This window comes from Ostrea edulis, chromosome 3 (assembly GCF_947568905.1).
Source record: "Ostrea edulis chromosome 3, xbOstEdul1.1, whole genome shotgun sequence".
NCBI lineage: Eukaryota > Metazoa > Mollusca > Bivalvia > Ostreida > Ostreidae > Ostrea > Ostrea edulis.
In genome coordinates, this window is record NC_079166.1 from 30475881 (window position 1) to 30495047 (window position 19167).

The window sequence follows — 19167 nt, forward strand, 5'->3', positions numbered from 1 at the left end:
TACTTACTGTGCCGTCATATTACTTTCGTGTATGTGATCTTGCGTTACGTTACACGACTGAAGAAGACCGGTAACACAGTCGAAATATTTCTACAAAGTGTTTATATATATATATAACGTCACAATACGCAGAAAACGCCATAAACATCAGGAACATTGCGCGACGACTGCATTTTCATTCCTGTTGAATTGTACTTATTTTCCTCTTTAAAAATCAATCAAAGCCAATTTTTGCGATATATATGAAAATACCTCTTTTCTCATACACTTGCTCAGATAGATATATCAATGAACAAGAGGCCCATAGACCTTTTCGGTCACCTGAATACTAGTGAAAAAGTATCACTACTTCAATGGGCTATAAAATCTCGAAAAAAAAATCCTGTTCTGAATATCTAAGCTAAATTTTAATGTTCAGCAACAGTATAAAACAAGATGTGTTCTTAAAACTTCACTGCCCTGCAAAGTGCATACACTGATGACATGCTTTAAATAATAGGTGTATTAACATTAAAATATCAAAAAATATGACTAATTTGGACTTATCCTAAAGTTATAACCCTGGGTTATGAAATTCCCCATTTTTTGTACATCCTTTTCTGCACCGTCGGTGGCCGTGAGGTTAGAGCGTTCGCCCCGCATGCTGAAGGCTGGGGTTCGAATCCCGGCCGCAATAAACCTAAGTCGTTAAAACAGGTAGTGACAGTTCCATCGCCAAACGCTCGGCATAAGGTGTGAATGTCACGGGTCCTCGGAGATGACCTTAAAAACGAATGACCAGTGTCACAGTAGGTGTGGCATGCTAAAGAATCCTCACTGCTCAATGGCCGTAAGCGCCGAACTTAGGCCTAAATTTAAAGCCCTTCGTCGGTCTTGGTGACGTCTCCATATGAGTGAAAAATTCTCGAGCGAGACGTAAACAAGATACAATCAATCAATCAATCAATCCTTTACTGCTATCTCTAAGTATGCATTTGGATTTTATACAGTATCAGCAAACTTACACATACATGTTATATACTAAGTTTGGTCTCACTTTGGGGTCAGAACCCTAACTCTGGAGAAAATCAAATTTACAATTTTGGTAAAAGACTACCTGTTCTATCCATTCAGCACTATATACCAAGTTTGGCCCCACCCTGGGGTCAGAACCCCTATCCCGGGGATCATAACATTTACAATCGATCCCCCCACCCCTTGTTCCAAATATGTTTCATACCAAATATGAAAAAGAATTGGAATGATAATTATCAAGAAGAAGTTAGAAATGTCTAATGTTCACATATTTAATAACTGGCCATTTTGGTTCCATCCTGATACCAAAACCCCTATCCCCTGATCATCGAATTTACAATTTTGGTAAAGGACAATCTGTTCTTTCTAAATATATATTTACTTTCAATTTAGTATCAATAGCACTAAAGAAGATGTTATTTAAGTATTTTACACATAAACACTATATACCAAGTTTGGCCCCACCCTAGGGTCTAAACTCCTACTCCGGGGATCAATTTACAATTTTGATAGAAGCCTTCCTGGCCTACATCACCATGCATTTAGTGTTTTTTACACGTGTGTGGTTCTTGGGAAATAGAGTTTTGAAAATTTGTCAATTTTGGGCAGTTTTTGCCCCGCCGCTAGGGCCCCAGAAATGCTGGAGTCCTGATATTTACAATTTATGTCTCCCTTGTCCCAATGAGGCTTCTTACCAGATTTGAAAAGAGTTGGACTGGCAAGTTATTAAGAAGTTAAAAATGTTCAATTGTTAACGCACGACGGATGACGACCGACGAAAACCAATTGCAATAACAATCTAATTTTCTTAAAATTGTGTGTGGAAAATGATTTATTTCATTTCTTATTTTCAATCCCACGGGGATCCGGGTTAGAATAGATCCTCAGTACCCCTTGCTTGTCGTAAGAGGTGACTACATGGGGCGGTCCTTCGGATGAGACCGCTAAAACCGAGGTCCCGTGTCGCACCAGGCGTGGCACAAGAAAGATCCCTCCCTGCTCAAATGGTATAAGCACCGAGCATAGGCCTAAATTTTTCAGCCCTTCACCGGCAATGGTGACGTCTCTATATTTATAAGAAGCTAAAAATGTTCAATTGTAAAAACGCACGACGGACGGCGACGGACGACAACCAATTGCAATAGGTCACCTGAGTTTACTAAGGTGACCTAAAAACATAAACCACAATGACTAACTATTGTAATCATTACAAGCAAACTACCTGTTGGGATCGAAATTCAGTGGGGTAAGTGGAAATGATAAGTATACGTCACATGCCGTGGATGCTGGTTCAATGTGATTTTTTTCTATTGATGGGGAATCCCAAACCGATTCTTAGTATTGTGATCCAAGGTTTTATCTAAAATTACAACTCTTCTCTAATATTAGATAGGTAACAATTATAATATTGCGATCGTAAGTCTATTTCTGGTACCAGTATCAGTAAAACTAATTCTTTTAAGAATATATTTCCTGAAATTTTTGGCATCCTTATCATGTCTTAAAAACCCGACGAAAACCCATACTTGGTGTTTAGTTTTAAGATAAAACATATAAGCACCACTTTTTATTGTCTTTGTTTTGTCTCTATTGCCACAGCCGATTTTCTGCCTTCTGTGAGAAGCCAAAAACTGTTGTTACTTTGAATGCCCAAATCAGCGGACATCTACATTGTTTTCAAACCTTTGGGATTTGCATAGAATACGAGTTATAGACAGGTCATTGCATTATCCAGACAGATAAACAATATTAATGAAAAAAATATTTACTGAATAGCGAAACGTGATTATGCACGTCTAACGAGACAAATCATTTCTGAATATATGCATTGCGAAAAAGAAGAAAACAAAAATATAGAGGATATTCAAATTGCTTCAAGAGCTACGAATGTATCGGGTTTGCTCTACCTGGTAGTTTTGCTATGATTATTTTGTTTAAATGATCTGCTGGATTTTCAAATATTTAAAATCCAACTTCGAGTAATTCTGAAATAATTGCGCGATTTCCCATCAATGTTCACCTTTCCAAGATCAACTTGCACGGTCTGTACGTTTCTTTGGGCATGGCTTGATATTGCACGGAACGATTCTTGCACATAACGGTTTGCATGGAGGGATGAACGGTTTGTACAGAACTGTGAATGGGTTGCATGGAACGATGAACGATGTGCATGGTACGAATTGTACAAAACTATAAACAATTTGCATGGAACAAAATGGGGGGGGGGGGGGGGGGGGGGGGGCTTTGGAGATTTATTAGCACGGTCAGGGTTTGTACATCACCTACAGCTGATGACGTCTCAATATGAGTGATATATTTGAAGTGGGCGTAACAAATTACTGACTATCTCAATTGATTATACAGAACAGGAAATATTGTTCCATTTGTTTCACTTGTAGCAATGGTCAATCAATGGATCGAAACTAATCCTGTCTCAAAAGAAGCTTGGTGGAAATTTGCATCCGTCAAATCCTGTACGAAAGTTCAAGCGATTCTGTATTAAGCATGAACATGATGAAAAGGAATCAAAGTACAATGAATATGTTCATGGTAAGAGCACCTTTTGGACTGATATATTGCATGAAAGATGTCAACCTCTGCATAAAAAGGTGAAAATGAAAAGACGGAAATGGGAGGAATTCACTCTTAAAAAAGAAAATTGTAAGAAGATCAAAGATAAACAAGCAAAAACAAAGGTAATGTTTTCATTAAAGGTAGTGAAAAAGGACAATTTAGATCTCAATATACCTGTATCTTGAAGTTTGAATCATCTATCAATTGAATATCAAATACTGGATTATTAGGTTAAATATAGAATGATTCATTTTCTCAGGATATCTTATTTGTACAGAATGGTAAAAGTAAAGAGAAGAGGATAGAAAAGAAAGAATTTTTACATTTACCGAAATCTGATACTAAATCGGATCAGGAGCTTCAAAGACCAGACAATAATAGTACGTTGGACACAGATAGCGAAAACTCCATATTTATCCCTGTCTATTTGATGCAAGGGAGAAAAGCAACATTTTTGAAACTTACTTCGACAGAGATTATTGACATCAAAAGACAGATCCACAAAAGCTTGAGAATTCCAATTCGATTACAGTTAATTTTTCACAATGGAAAACTGTTAACAGGAAAATCAAAGGCTAAGATAGAACCATTTGACAATATACATATTTCCATACGAGGAAGAGGAGGGATGAAGAGAGAAGGTATTGCTAATTAAAGATTAAAAAACATAGTAAAGTAAAACGAATAAATAACACTGGATACACATTCAAATGACTGTATTTGTACTCACCTTGGATCAAAAGAAAGGTGAAGATAACGAACAGTGAAGAAATCAAAATTGTGAAAAATGTACAATCTATGAGAGACAAGCAATTGACAATCAGTTTACAAAATTGCACGCTAGTTATACATGTAACTAACACTGTCCAGAATCAAACAAATAGACGTAATATTTCCAGTAATAGGTATTCCCTCTCCTCAGCCCGTGAGAGAAAAAAATCTAACATAACGTGAACTAGTCCATAAAACTAAACTTTAAAGTTGATGAATTTCCTATTCATAATAAAAATATGTTACGTGTTTTAATTTAATATACATACACATCTTCATATGGTGAATAAAACATTTAAAGATTATAATAACCTAAAGAAGATTACATACCTCTAGATTACAGGTTGATTACACACAAGTAGATCCCGGGACATCCATAGGGGCTAAGCCCGATTTGGGCCCGAACTCTGTGATACCATAAATATAGAAAGGGGTCTAACTCTGACCAAGATAGAAAAACTAACCACTCGCTTCAAAGGCCTTAAAAATCTTAAACTAGGTACGCTATGCGTAATTTGTCGTTTTCCTTGCATAGATTGATGTTTTAACTACTTGCATGCCAAATTTCAAGTCACAGATTCTTACAATAACAAAGATATACGTCATCATTCTCTCGATTTCACTTGTTTATTTTTACTAGGACATATACCGGTCCAAGTCACGGAGTCGTTTCTTGCCTATGACAACAGCAAAATTCAGACTAATGTAGAAAATTTCGGACCTGTCAATTAAAATTTCACATCAATTATACGCTACTTACTTCCTCATACTTTAATAATGTTCTTTGTGTAGACTTTACACGACTTCTTTTTCCTCAACAGCATCAACTGCTGACAAGATGTCATTTTAATGAAAACACTAAATACCCGATATACTCAAAATCTCAAATACCTTAAAACTGATCAAAACATTATTCTTGTGATGTTGCGCCTAGAGAAAGAAATTGAACATTATTTTTTGGCTTTTTTAATTTTTCGTTTTTGTTTATTCTGTTTTCATTTAGATTATTATTACCCATTTTTCCCTCCTCCCATCAACCCGCATTATGTGTAATGAAGGTGACGATAACGAACAGTGAACAATCTCATAACTCCTACAAGCAATACAAAATAGATAGTTGGGCAAAGACGGACCCCTGGACACACCAGAGGTGGGATAATATTTTAAAAATGAAGTCAACCTAGACTACATATGTTGTCTTTAATGATCTTTGCAAGTGACCTTGGTTTATGGTTTATGCGCACTTCCTGGTCACTCTGTAAATAACCTTTCTGCATGTATATTGATATATCCATGCCTTGCTGATACACAACTACAACTCTCACAATTTTAAACCCTTGATATTCACCAGTTTAGAAAGTGATGCAGCAACTAATGATTATGTCCTCTTTTATCCGTTTCCTTAACCAAATTAGTTTGAAATTTAGGCTTATGGTAAATAATTACAAGAATGGATAACCCATTATTTACAAAGTTATGCATTGCCAGTGGAACAAAGTTATTTACTACATGCCGTGTGAATTTATCAATTCCTTCACACTAGAATACATCCAAGTACATATAAAGTAATGGACAAACATGTTTAAAATACCCCAAAACATGTTTTCTTCATTTCTTTCCTTTTCCCCCCAGTTCATAATACCACTACTTATATTATAACCTACATTAGAAATTCCACAAAGGGAGATAATTCAATGTGCAAAAATCAATAAATTCCTACTTTCCATGCCAATTTTCTATTATAAAATGTCATATGCCCATGATCTTTTAAACTGCATTATATCACTTATTTACTTTCTTAATTAATATTTGGCCATCTTTAATGTAGCTGGCTTTTTACTCAGGAGTTGGTCAAAGTACACAGTAAAACTACTAAATTTTGGATATTTGAACTTGAATTATAATCTGTGCTTCAATAATAATACTATTTCCAGATAAATTTACATATTGATAAAGTGTTACTACTTTTTAGCATAGAACATAAACTTCCTTGTCACATATTCGTGGCATTTCAAATTGAAGTAAAACTTTTATAAAACTCCAATATTTCAGTTTTTTAAAAATATAAATAGCCTGCTACTATGGAAACGAATCACTTTTCAGAATAAGTGTAACAATACTTTTAAAGGGTTTATGTATTTGTTTTAATTGAATAACATTTACAGTGTAATATTTTTTGCAGTGCTTGCAGAAATATTTTGGTTGTTACAGAGAATTGCTCTTAAATATTTCACGTTATTTAGTTTTAACGTTAATGTAAAACTTATACGGTACCAATTTTAATGCACCAGATGCGCATTTCGACAAATAATGTCTCTTCAGTGATACTCAACTGAAATGTTTGAAATCCGAAATAACTATGAAGTTTTAGATCTAAATATAGCCAAAAACAGCGTGCCAAACAAGTGGACCGTTATTACATTAACGTTAAATTAACGCTAATTTCATATGCTCGCGCCGGTGAGAAAGTTTCCTATTTTACTTTCGGAAGGTCGGTGGTCTCTTTCCCAGGTACATTGTATCGGGGTTCTCTCTTCCACCAATAAAAACTGGGCGCCACCAGACAACTAAAAAATTGTTGAGTGTGGCGGAAAATATCAATCAATCAATTTTATAATCTTGCATCGTTTTCTTGATTTACATATTATATGAAATTGCACAGTTAAATTAACATTGAATATTTAATGTTAATTTCACATTTGAAGTTAAAAATTTACGATGATTTAATGTTAAGGTAAGGTTTGCAACAACAGGGAGATAAATATTGGTGTGCCTTTATGACATCGCAATTCAAAAGTACGTCATGGTGTAAATATTTACATAATTGTATCGTCGGAAAAATGTCACACTATTTTCTCGTTACATGTATGCAAGATGAAGATAACAAACAGTGATCAATCCCATAACCCCTATAAGCAATAAAAAATAGATAGTTGGGCAAACATGGACACCTGGACAGAACAGAAATCGGATCAAGTGCCTAGGAGGAGTAAGCATCCCCTGTCGACCGGTCTATCTATTTGTTTTGTGTCATTTTAACTAACTTGACTTTAATCCCCTCTCTAGACCCACCATTGAACGGGCTTTTATCAACATTGTTGCGAAGGTGACAGTCGTCTGTCCAACGATGTCAACAAACATCATGCTATGGAAGAAGAAGAGCAAATTTATTTCAAATGTGGTATTTAAGACAGTTTCGGGCTGATGGAACTCGGAATTTATGACGAAACGGGACCGTGGAAAACCCGTAGGGAAATTGAAGATATGGGATTCAGATATTGCATTGTTGTCCCCTTGATATTGAATATATCAAAAACAAACACACACACAAAACAACACACAGACACACACATATTCATTTATTTATTCATCTTATTTGTTCATCATCGTGTATAAGGTCATATTATTTGATATAATTTGATAAATTTCTAATTTTACCTTCATCGATCGTCAGCTTTTAAATTCGTATCCCTTGCTAGTACAACTGTTTAAGTAAATCAGGAGAAAATAGGAGAAAATGTCATACTACAACACTTGACAAATAAATATAGTTAGTTTATCATTTTTGACTGGAATCAGTTTCTTCGTGAAAATGTTCAATACACCCTTCAAAAGTTGTACAAATCACATAAATGAAATAATTCTTTTTAATCTGTTACCATGGAAACAAAGTCGGGTGTGTAGAAATTTAATTTACTTTTATAAATGTTTATGATCCAAATATTATGTTAAAAGTGGAACTTGTCTGACGTAGACTTTGTGATGCTGTTCAATATGCATTGTTGTTGTCATGGTAAAGTATTTAAATTCTATTCAAGATGTAAGAAGTGCATTTTTGCGTTTTTAATTAAAATGGCTTTACCAATTAGTATAATATGGTAGATGCTACTCTTTTTATACATTATACTATCTTTTTTACTCCATAGATTTACCTTGTGTAGTTTTTACACCGCTTATTCCCTTTTGTATAAAGATTAAGAAAACGTATTAAATCATTCCAAAATCAAGTCCATCTAGTTAAAAAACGACACGGGTAATTCTTTTTAAAAACTCAATTTCTTAAAGATGAATGCCTACTGAAGATACTGATATACAACATGACTTTGTGGGCAAAACCTTACCTTAAATGAAATTAACATTAGATTAACGTAAATTTGATAAAATAATGTTAACATTAATTTAACGTTAAATTAACATTAGACACAATTGGCTGTGCAATGTAGACGTAATACTTATCGTTCCCCGATATTTGCTTAAAGCAGTGGATATTAATTTCCATTAATTTTTTTCTATTTTCATTTTTCCGTCACATATCATGTTGGAACTTGATTTGTAGCTTCTTTGTGGATCACTCTAGATCATTTCACAAATTTGATCCATATCGACCTCTTTTGTATTTATTTGAAATTTGATATCATATGAAGGGTACATTATTTGTCCAGCTAACACCTTCCACAATTTTCAAGTGAGGACCTGTTTGCTTTGCAGAGTGTTTGTATGGGTATTGAGGATGTGTATGTGGGAATGATTTTGACCTGTTTTCAGTTTTTGAGAAGATTACAGGTTGTTGAACTTAAGACAGTTTTGAGGATTTATTACATAGAGAGTACATAATTTGTCTAGCTGTCTTTCAAGTGAGCACCTACTTATTTTACAGAGTGTATGGGTATTGATAATGTGTATGTAGCAAGGATTTTGGTTTTCTTCAGTTTTTGAGAATGTATTTTCATTCTTTTTTGTAGATTCTCCAGCACCAGGGAATGTTACAGGTATTCCGTTTTGCTTTTACAACTGCAACTGATTTGAAAAAGCAAGATATGCACGTATTTGATGCTGGGTCACCAGTTGAAATGTTTATAAGAAAAAATCATTGATTTATTCCCTTGATGGTTGGTAACTTGCAGTAATTACTTTTCACATTTCATACTACATTCTAAGTTCACCATATATATTTCTTATCTCTGAAAAGTGATTTAGTATTCTGATTAATTTACGTCTGGCGTCATTCCGTTCGTCCGTGAACTTTCAACATCCTGGACGTGTTCTTTAGAACCACAGGGTTGATTTTAGCGACACTTGCCACAAAGTATGCTTGGATAGAGAGGATTCAAGTTTCTTCAAATACATTGTCACACTCATTTAAAGTGGAGATAATCAAGAATTAGTAAAACTTATATGGCAACTTTTAAAAATCTTATGAGCCACTGGGCCAATTATTAAATGGCTAACAGTTGTTTTCAAACATTTTCGCTCGATATCGCGTATGACGTCACACATAATGACGCATACAATTTCAAAGAAGGTATTACCATGGCAAGATTTGAATTCCATCGCTTTCAAACTCGATAACTACGAAAACTATTTCATTTAAAGCACATTCAAAATATTTTTAGGAATGAAAAGAATTGATTTTACTGGGGGAAAAAAGTTTAGAAACATGCGATGTGTCCTTTAAGAATGGGGATTAAAATAAAAATATTCACCACTAGGTTTTCTCATAAACATGTATATTTTGGTTGGTTTTATCTTGTGTATTAAGCCTGTGGCACATTTTTACACCTCCTGCAAGGACACCGATAGTCACATCATTTATCAGCACTTCTCAGTACCGACAACACTTTCCTTAGCACTTATCAGAAAATATAAGAAATTTCAGTGCAAACCTTATGTAATTATAAGCAATTCTAGGCACCAACAGAAATTATGAGTGCCAACAGTAAAAATATTTGTAATTATTAATGATCAATGTATCGTTCTTTGATACCGTGGATTTCACAGCGTGTGATCCGGTTTTCCGGATCACCACCATGTGGTTTTCTGATTCCCTGTCTGTATCTGGCCTGTTACTGTAGTAATAATACATATTTATCAGAGTATATCAACACCAACTGCTCGATATCAGTAATTATCAGCAAAAAATGGGACTCAGTACATTTTTCGTCAAGTAGTGTTTGGAAGTTTTTAAAATCCACATGCAATAGCAGAGCCATACTAAATCATATTAATATTGATATTGAAACATTTCCAAATACTTTTGCTCTTCTTTTCACATTATGGACATGTGGTATCATGAATAAAATTTTACATGATACATAAATATGGGGAGAAAATCTTTAAATGTCATCTCCAGAAGAGCAAGGCCATCATAGTAATATCGATATTGAAGCATCCCTAGCTGTATGATCATTGATTCAAGTTCGGTTACGTCATGACCCCGTGGTTGTTGGGCTAGGATGGGGTAATGATTCAGGGTCAATTTTATCTCAGCATTGAAAAAGGTAGAGGATTTTTCTTTACAAATATTCGGATGAAGAAGCAACGTTACTCGGGTGGGTATTGTGGCCTACATGCATGTGTCTCTTGTTGATTTTTCAATTTGATATTTTGTTGTCTTTTTCACAGATTTTGGTTCGAAAATAACCAAAGACTGTTCAGAGGAAGTGGTTACGGAATGGATCAAAACACATGTTGGCATTCCAGATAATGTATATAAGAAATATGAAGATATTCTATCTTCCATTGATGGTGAATTACTATTATCCTATCATGAAGAAGATAAATTGGCGACTGATGCTCGTCTGCCAATTGGGATTGCCAGGAAGATGATATACTTTTGTAAAAAAAAACCTGAGAAATTGACTGATTACTATCTTTGCGATGAATCTCCTGAGGAAGTTAGCGATTTCATTAGACGGATTGAAAAAATTGGTATTAAAGAAGAGGAAAAACAAGATCTTTGCAAAGAAATAATCGAGAAATATATTGATGGCTTCAATTTTAGATTGTACCCCAATGAAGAAGAATTTAGCAAGGACTTCCAAACGCTTGATATACCAAAGTTATGCTTTAAAAAAATTCTTCTCAATAGGACGAATTATTTTCCTGGAAGAAAAGAAAGAGAGATAATGACTACAACCGACTCACGATTATTTGTGACGAAAGACTTTCGTCACGCAGTACATGGGAATGAAAATTTCGGTGATCTAGATAGGCCCTTACCTGTTGATACTGAAAAACGTAAAAAAAAGAAAGAGAAAGAACTTGAGGTGAAGTCAATGAAAACGCATGAACAAGGAAGAGTGTCTGTTTTGTATATACGAGAAGGATCTGTGGTTGATAAAAAGGTTAGCAAATCTGCTATTCCGATCAAGAAAAGAGAAAAACATGCAACAGAAAACAATCAACCCGTGTCCTTGGTAACACCCGATATCCAGAATATTTGTATCGAACCCAACGAAACCCCTGATATCGATGGAGGAAAGCATAAGCATGCAGATATTCCGCGAGATTATACCAGTTGCAAAGAAGAAATGAAAAACATGGATTGTGCCCCCGTCAAACATGTATCTGAAGAAGAAAGGGGCACTGATATTGATATCAAATGTAAAATTTTAGAACGAAGAATGCTTATGGAGTCAGGGTGCAGGGTATCAACGGACGTTGTAGATTGTACGATAAATATAGCGATTCATTCAAATTGGCATAGTCCAAGTAATTTTGAAAGAAAAGTAATATTCTTTGTTGTCTCACTGCCAAATGAATTTGAAAACAATAACAAACGGAAATCACAACTTTGGAAAGCAATTATCAAAGATCTTCCCCGTTGGGCTAAAGAAATACCAGACAAAGATACGGTAAACGATGAATCACAAATTTGTAACCAGTGCAAAGCGCTAAAGTTGATAATGGATGTTAATACTCCGTCCCTACAGGTTTATAAATCTGCTACTTACATTTTTCTTGTGAGTCAATGCATACTAGAAAATGATGGACGTGTTTATAAAACACCCTTGAGCAAATCTTCGAAAAGAAATGGAGATTTTTACTTTACTTTTACAAAAAATCAACGTTATTTTTCATATCATCCAGAGAGATTGTCATCAGGATTTAAAAGTAAAACTTTTCAAGATATACCAAATCCTGAACCTTCATTTGAAGAGACAAAACATGTATGCGAAACTGTCGGGAATGAAAGTGAAACACCACCATCAACAACACCAAGAGAAATGAAACTGCAGCCTCCAAGAAAGTTTAAAAGTAGCAGTTGCGGTATTGTATACAGAAAGGGAAATATATTCATTCAACCAGAAGATGATGGGACATTGGCGGAGAGATGTATTGAATTTAAATTATTTTCCACAGCAAAAATTGTGAAATTTCTAAAAGAAGTTCTCAGATTTGCATGCGGATGTTTAAATAAACGCATAAATGGTACAATTTACTTTGGCATCGGGGATGATAAAAACACAGAAAATTATAAAAACGGCGAAATAGTTGGTTTCCATATGACAGAGGAGGGGGAGAACACTCGAGCAGCGTTTTCAGATGCTCTTAGACGTGGAATCAAAGATTGCTTTGACCAACCAGATATTGCATCTGATTGTATAAAAAATCCGGAATATGTGCGAACTGTGCAAAATCAGTCAGAAGAAAATATCAGAATTGTCATGGAAATTGATATTGAACCATCAAATGAAAAATGTGGAGATAAAGCATTTGCAGTGAACCTTGGTAACATCCAAAATATATGTGGTAAGAGTATCAAAGATAAATATATCATGTTTCTAAGAGATGGATCTTCAACAAAATCTTTGAATCCTTTCGAAGAATCTGAATTCAAAAGTAAAATTTTAAAGAGGCATATTCGAAATCGGATTGAGTTTGAAAAACGGAACCGACACCAGAAAAATCTGTGTTCACAATTAAAACATTTAGTTACTTTAGGAGACTTCAGTCATGACTTCAACGTTGAAAACACAGATAACAAGTATATATGCCCTGTTTTGATTGCTGGGAAACCCTCAAATGATCTTAAAAGTGATAAAGACTTCCAGGAAAATTTTTCATTTGTGAGACATATGCCTTTTTTTGCTGTATTTGACTTTGATGAATCTTCTAATAAGGATGGTCTGTGTGCCCATTTTCATATCCCAGAGCAAACTGTGTTTGTCGAGAGTGATCATTTTCACAAACATACAAAAAATTTCCAAGAACTTGCTGAAAACCTAAATTTAGAGTACAGTACAAAAAAAATATGGCTATTTGCTAATGGAAGGTTAGAATTTGGTGCACCTCATCTTCAGAGAGGGCAATGGTTTTCGAAATATTACGCCCAGATAAGTGCTGCTGTGTCATTTCTTAATCAACCCTTTGTTATTCCTACAAATCGAATAGTGTTTCTTATCCTTCTACTTCATGACGACTTTGTTGGTATTCTTGATACTTTTTGGGATGTCATTGCAAAGTTTGGCTGGGATCCAATAGTTATAGTTGCAGAGAATGAGTATATATTTGATGAATTTGTGAGCCTTATTGTAAAGGACGGTAAGGCTACATATGATGAGTTAGAAAAACACAGTGTAAAAGGAATCCCATGGGCTCATGTCAAACAAACTATGTTACAGGTCTGCGGAAGAGAAGAAAATGTAGACTATGTCGTTCCATCTTCTTCGGGAACACCAATTTCACTAAATGCATTGTTTATTGATACATGCAGAGACATCCAAATTTTAAGTAGCAACGAATGTGAAAATGAATATTCAGATACAGAAGCCAGAAAAAAACTAGAAAAAACGCAACAGATGCAGTTTTATAAAGGTGCTAAAGTAACATGGTGGAATTTCTACTTCAGTAATCAAGTGTGCCCCAGAACGGATTATTTGGAAAACTTGACAGAAAGGATTAGGGATAAACTGAAAGACCCGGAGAGTGAGGCAAGCGTTGTTGTTATAACAATTGCTCATGAGGCAGGTGCAGGAGCAACCACACTCGGTCACCATATTCTTTGGGAATTTCGAAAAGAGAAAGTGAGATGTTGTGTTTTAAGGAAAATAACGGACTCTACTGTTATGGAAATTCTCAAACTTTGGAAATATGGGGAAGACACTGGGAATGTTTCGAAGCCCTTACCAGTCTTACTGTTGTTGGACGATCTTTTGCAGTCTGAGGTTTCATACGACAATTTTATGAGCAATCTGAAAACAGAATTTCGAAAACGATCAGATGGTCATGGAATGAATTGCATGGTACTTACATGTCAAAGGGAGAATTCCGATTCATTTTCCAAAGGAAATAAAAATCTTAATGTTTTTCAAGTACGTCATAAGCTGAATGAAAAAGAAAAAAAATGGCTTCGGGAAAAATTTGAAGAGCTCGAAGAAAATCACAGGAAATTTGGTGATGATAACCCGAAATATTTAATATCTTTTATGATAATGAGAAATGGATTTAACATTGATATAATTAAAGAAACACTGGCATATCTATTATATAACGATGACATATATATTCCGGAGAGAGAGTTGATCAAATATATTTCTTTTCTGTCGGCATTTACCCCCTCTGTAAGACGATGGACACGACTATGTATACCAGTAGAATGCTGTGATTATCTAATGAAGAAACGATTTTGGGAAACCGAAAGAAAATCCACTGCATTTAACACGTTACTAATCATCGAAAAGGCAGAATACAGAACTAAAAGATACGTGCGAATGGTATACCCAAGAATAGCTAAGGATGTTTTGCAGGAAATCATGGCTAAGGAACAAATACAGATAGGAAAAGTGGCGACAGATTTTTTAGAAATATTTATTGTGCAAGGTAAAACAAGTGGGACAGTGCGGTTAAGAGACTTTACGCTAGCTATGCTTAAAGAAAGGATTCGCATACATCCTAAAGGCAATAGAACAGCTTTTAGCCCACTCATTGAAAGCATAATAGCATCTGACGTGAATTCAGCGATTGATTTAATCAGTGATAGTTTCGAAATATTCCATGACCCCATACTTGCTCAAATTTTAGCTAGATTGTATCGTAAGCAAAAACAATATGATAAAGCCGAGGAATGGGCTAAAACATCTGTTGATTTTGCAACACATCAATCGCTCTCTTTCTGTCTTCATACATATGGTATTTTATTGAGAGAGAAATTTGAAAATACTGATACGGCTGGGGTGAAGCTGGAAACTGCTGACCAACATTTAAGACTGATACTGAGGTCTCTTGAAAAATTCGTGGAGGCTCAAAATAAAAGAGACCGGTTCTTGGATACATACGAAGCTTTTCATGATACTATACATACCATAAATACCATCAATGATTTCTTGAGAAAAATTGAGCTCAATCTTCCTAAAAAAGATCTTCGTAAATATATAATAGAGCGAGATTTTATTCCTGGTGTTCTGTTAGAGCCGTGGGCTGAATTTCATAAAAAAATAAAGGATATGAAATCTGATGGAGAGAGAGCCATTGACCTCATTGATGATAGAATTTGTTTTTACTCATCCTTTGATCTGCAAGATAGTGAAATGAATGTAAAAGGACACAGATCTTATGCTGATTTAGAGAAAAATTACTCACCCTATCTAGCAAAGTTTTCTTCATATTATGGAGAGAACACAGATAATGTTGATGAGGGTATAACACCTCTTTTACAGGATGCATTTCACAGAGGTAGACTTTTGAATTTGAAAGGTCATTCATTTAAAACGATATTTGATCAAATTACTAACAAAGAGCAGAAGAAGGAGATCGTTGACAGATTACAAAAAATACGTTCCCATATTAATGCTATTAAATCCACAACATCGGCAGATCTTGCAAACAAAATCTGTGTAAATATTGCATTAGGAATAATAGGTGGTCATTTTTCAAAAGAAGAACATATCATAAAGATGTGTCTTGAAATAATTCAAAGAAACCAAGAAAAGGTTGATTTAGCATGTATGTTTTTGTGCATGTTAATGTGGCCTTTGGAAGGCATGAAAACAATTTACGATGACGATCAATTTCATGAGGCTTTAAACTATTTGCAGAAAAGTAAAAGAAAAATTCCACCCTCGAAGAACACTGCACAAAAAGTCAATATGTTTGTTGTTACAGAAGACAAAATACATCAACCAATTATAATCTTTCTTCGAGGAAAGGGTCCAGGAGTGCGTTCATTGCATCACAGATCTAAGATTTTCATGAATCAGCAATTTCCACAGACCGATGAGCTGCTTAAAATGAAAGGAATTGTGAGACAAAGTAATACCGCTTCACCACATATAGCACTAGAAAATAGTAAAGGTCGAGGCATTAATATTCACATGTTCAGGAAAAAGGACAAAGAATTGCGTGTAGGAGAAGAGGTCGTTTTCTTCCTTGGGTTTAGCATAGGTGGACCAGTAGCATATGATATTAAACATGATTCTTATTTGTACACTTAAGATAAAGATCGCCTCATGGACATAACATAATGTAAAGTGTACTTATTGAGTGGATGTTCTTTAATTTTTTACTTTTCATATTTTCTCAATGACTTGAAAACAAATTATACAAGGGGTTATAATTTGGACAGATAAAACCTACAGGTGTGTAGGCCTATAGACCCTTCCATTAATATTTTCTTTCCATCATGGGTTTTAAGAAACAGTAAAATGTAATATTCTAAACAAATAACACTGCATTGGATGTAGGATGTACAAATAGACTACAGCATAAATAAGCTGCTAACTGATATATAATATGTACACATGTAGATATAACGTTAGACATCGAGTGGTGCATATATATCATTTCTCATTATTTTCCCCTTTAGTTAACTACTTTTAAAAATCTCCCCCACCAGTGATAATTATTCACTGGTGAAGATGTGTTTTTGGAATACACAACAACCGATACTTTGGAGGAATGGGTATATTAATAAGAAACGTTTAAACAAGTTTATTACAATTTTATGAAATACTTGTAGAGACTGTCAATGGATTAATCGGAGCAAATCTTTTTCAACTTGTACAGAGGTTTATACATATCTTTAATCTTTATACCACCAAAGTGTCTGCTTATATTAAAAAAAACTTGATGATACTGTTGATTGTTCTGAGCGCTATTGTTTTTCAAGATTGTACTAGAAAATTCAATCTTATTATGAATATACTGTGAATTTTTATGATAAAAAAGCTCTGATTAGAAAAGCTCTGGACATTTTTGGATTATTTTATAACTTCGTACGAGGATTTTAGAATTAACTATTTTGTGTGTGTAGATTCAATTCGGCACGGATTTTGTAATTTATTGTTCAACTACCGTAAGTTAGTAGTTTGCTATTGATACAATTTTTCTTTCAGTCATTAATTGTAAATCTTATTAATCTTATTAATTGTTTGTTTGCCTTTGTTAGTAAATGCTGCTGTATTGTAAAGGGTAAATTCTGAGCCACAACAGAACTTTGGGCTTATCCGATATAATAATAAAAAATATATCGCATTTTTCAAGACTTCTATTTCATTTTTTTTCTGCATTATTGAATATCATAGACAACAGAATTTACCATGTTTTCGGACTCAGAATTTCTTGTCTCGCCGAAGGTTCATGTGTTCGATGCCTTAAAAAAGATGAGTCGATCAGTTTAGCTGACACTTCGGGTTAGAGATTAAATCTACAATGCCTAAATAAGATATTCGAGTTAAGGTCGCTAAAAAACTTGAAGAAGAACATATATTAAGTCATGTGATTTCCATGATTCTCCGAAACAAACAGGTGAACCAGCAAAATGACAGAATTTGAATTTGAATCAGAAAAATAAAAAACAGAAAGTAAAATGCAACGTGAGAAAATGAAAGAGTAGAAAAAGAAAATGAAAGAGCTGCTGCTGAAAAAGAAAAAGAAATACAAGAGAAATATGAGTTTGAGCGAGGAAAAATGCAAGCAGAAAATGAAAGAGCAGAGAGAGAAAGTTTAAGACAATTTGAATAAAAAAAATGAAAATTACAATAAAAATCTGAAATTGACCTGTAAGAAATGAAGTCGATGCAGCTAAAAATAGCAGGTTAGTTCCGAAATTGTAGGAATAATCAGTTGATAAATAATATCCTCATTTTGAAAAAGTTGCAGAAAATTTGAAATGGTCAACTTTGTTACAAAGTGTTTGGGTTGCCAAAGCGGTCGATATTTAGTCGGCGCTAACTGAGAGTTTAGATTATTACAAGGTCAATGCCGCGATCTTAAAAGCTTATGACGTAGTACCTGCACTTTGCAGACAAAAATACAGAAAATTCGGCAATCATACATGTTGAATTTGCTAGAAAAAAAAAAGATCAATGGTTGAGATCTAATAGAATCAATGACAATTTCAATAACTTTCGTCATCTCATCTTAGTAAAAGAGGTTTAAGGTAAGATTTGCAACAACATAGTCTCTTTCAACCAGACACTCGGTTGTCTCCGCAAATCTCCGACGAGCTCTGCTCGTCGGATATTTACGGAGAAAGCAGATCGTCTGGTTGCACGAGACTAGCAACAACAGAGATAACTATTGATGTACCCCGTTGCACTTTATACTTTATGATGACACAATAAAAACGTACGTCACGACATACAGGTCTATTATAGTTGAATCATGGAGAAAATGTAATAAATATTTACTTGTCATCTACTTCAAGTGCATGTGTAAATCTCCATGACTAAATAATAGTAATGTTTCTCAAATGATTCTTTATAAATTATTTTCTTTGATATAAAAGTCAACAATTTTCTGTATATAAACATACATTACGATTATATGTTGTGGCCATAAAATTGCCCCTAATAGGCATCGGCATTTGGAATACATGAAGAAACATAAATAACAGCATGACTCAGGTAAAAGATGATGATTTTGTGTGAAAACATGAGAGGAAACATGTAATCTCTACGAATCTCGCTTGGGAAAGTAAGATCTTCGATGCTGTTATAATCCAGCAGTGTTGGTGAATAGTATCTTCAAATTTGAAAAGGTCGGACATTAACGAAGTTATGATTTTCTATGACATTCTCAAGCATTTTT

At 34.4% G+C, this 19167-nt stretch overlaps 1 protein-coding gene across 3 annotated transcripts in view; it reads left to right on the top strand.

The window, feature by feature from the left end:
- Window positions 1–17613, top strand: part of LOC125676565 (sterile alpha motif domain-containing protein 9-like) — a 35750-nt gene extending 18137 nt beyond the window's left edge. For 2 of the 3 annotated variants that reach the window (XM_048914415.2, XM_056160432.1), the window contains exons 5-8: window positions 3414–3710; window positions 3866–4229; window positions 9102–9128; window positions 10762–17613. In XM_048914415.2, coding sequence (XP_048770372.2) covers window positions 3414–3710; window positions 3866–4229; window positions 9102–9128; window positions 10762–16571 — 6498 coding nt within the window. In that variant the 3' untranslated portion in view covers window positions 16572–17613. The remainder of the gene's footprint in view (window positions 1–3413; window positions 3711–3865; window positions 4230–9101; window positions 9129–10761) is intronic. The other variant, XM_056160433.1, reaches the window with a different exon arrangement.
- Window positions 17614–19167: the final 1554 nt, after the last annotated feature.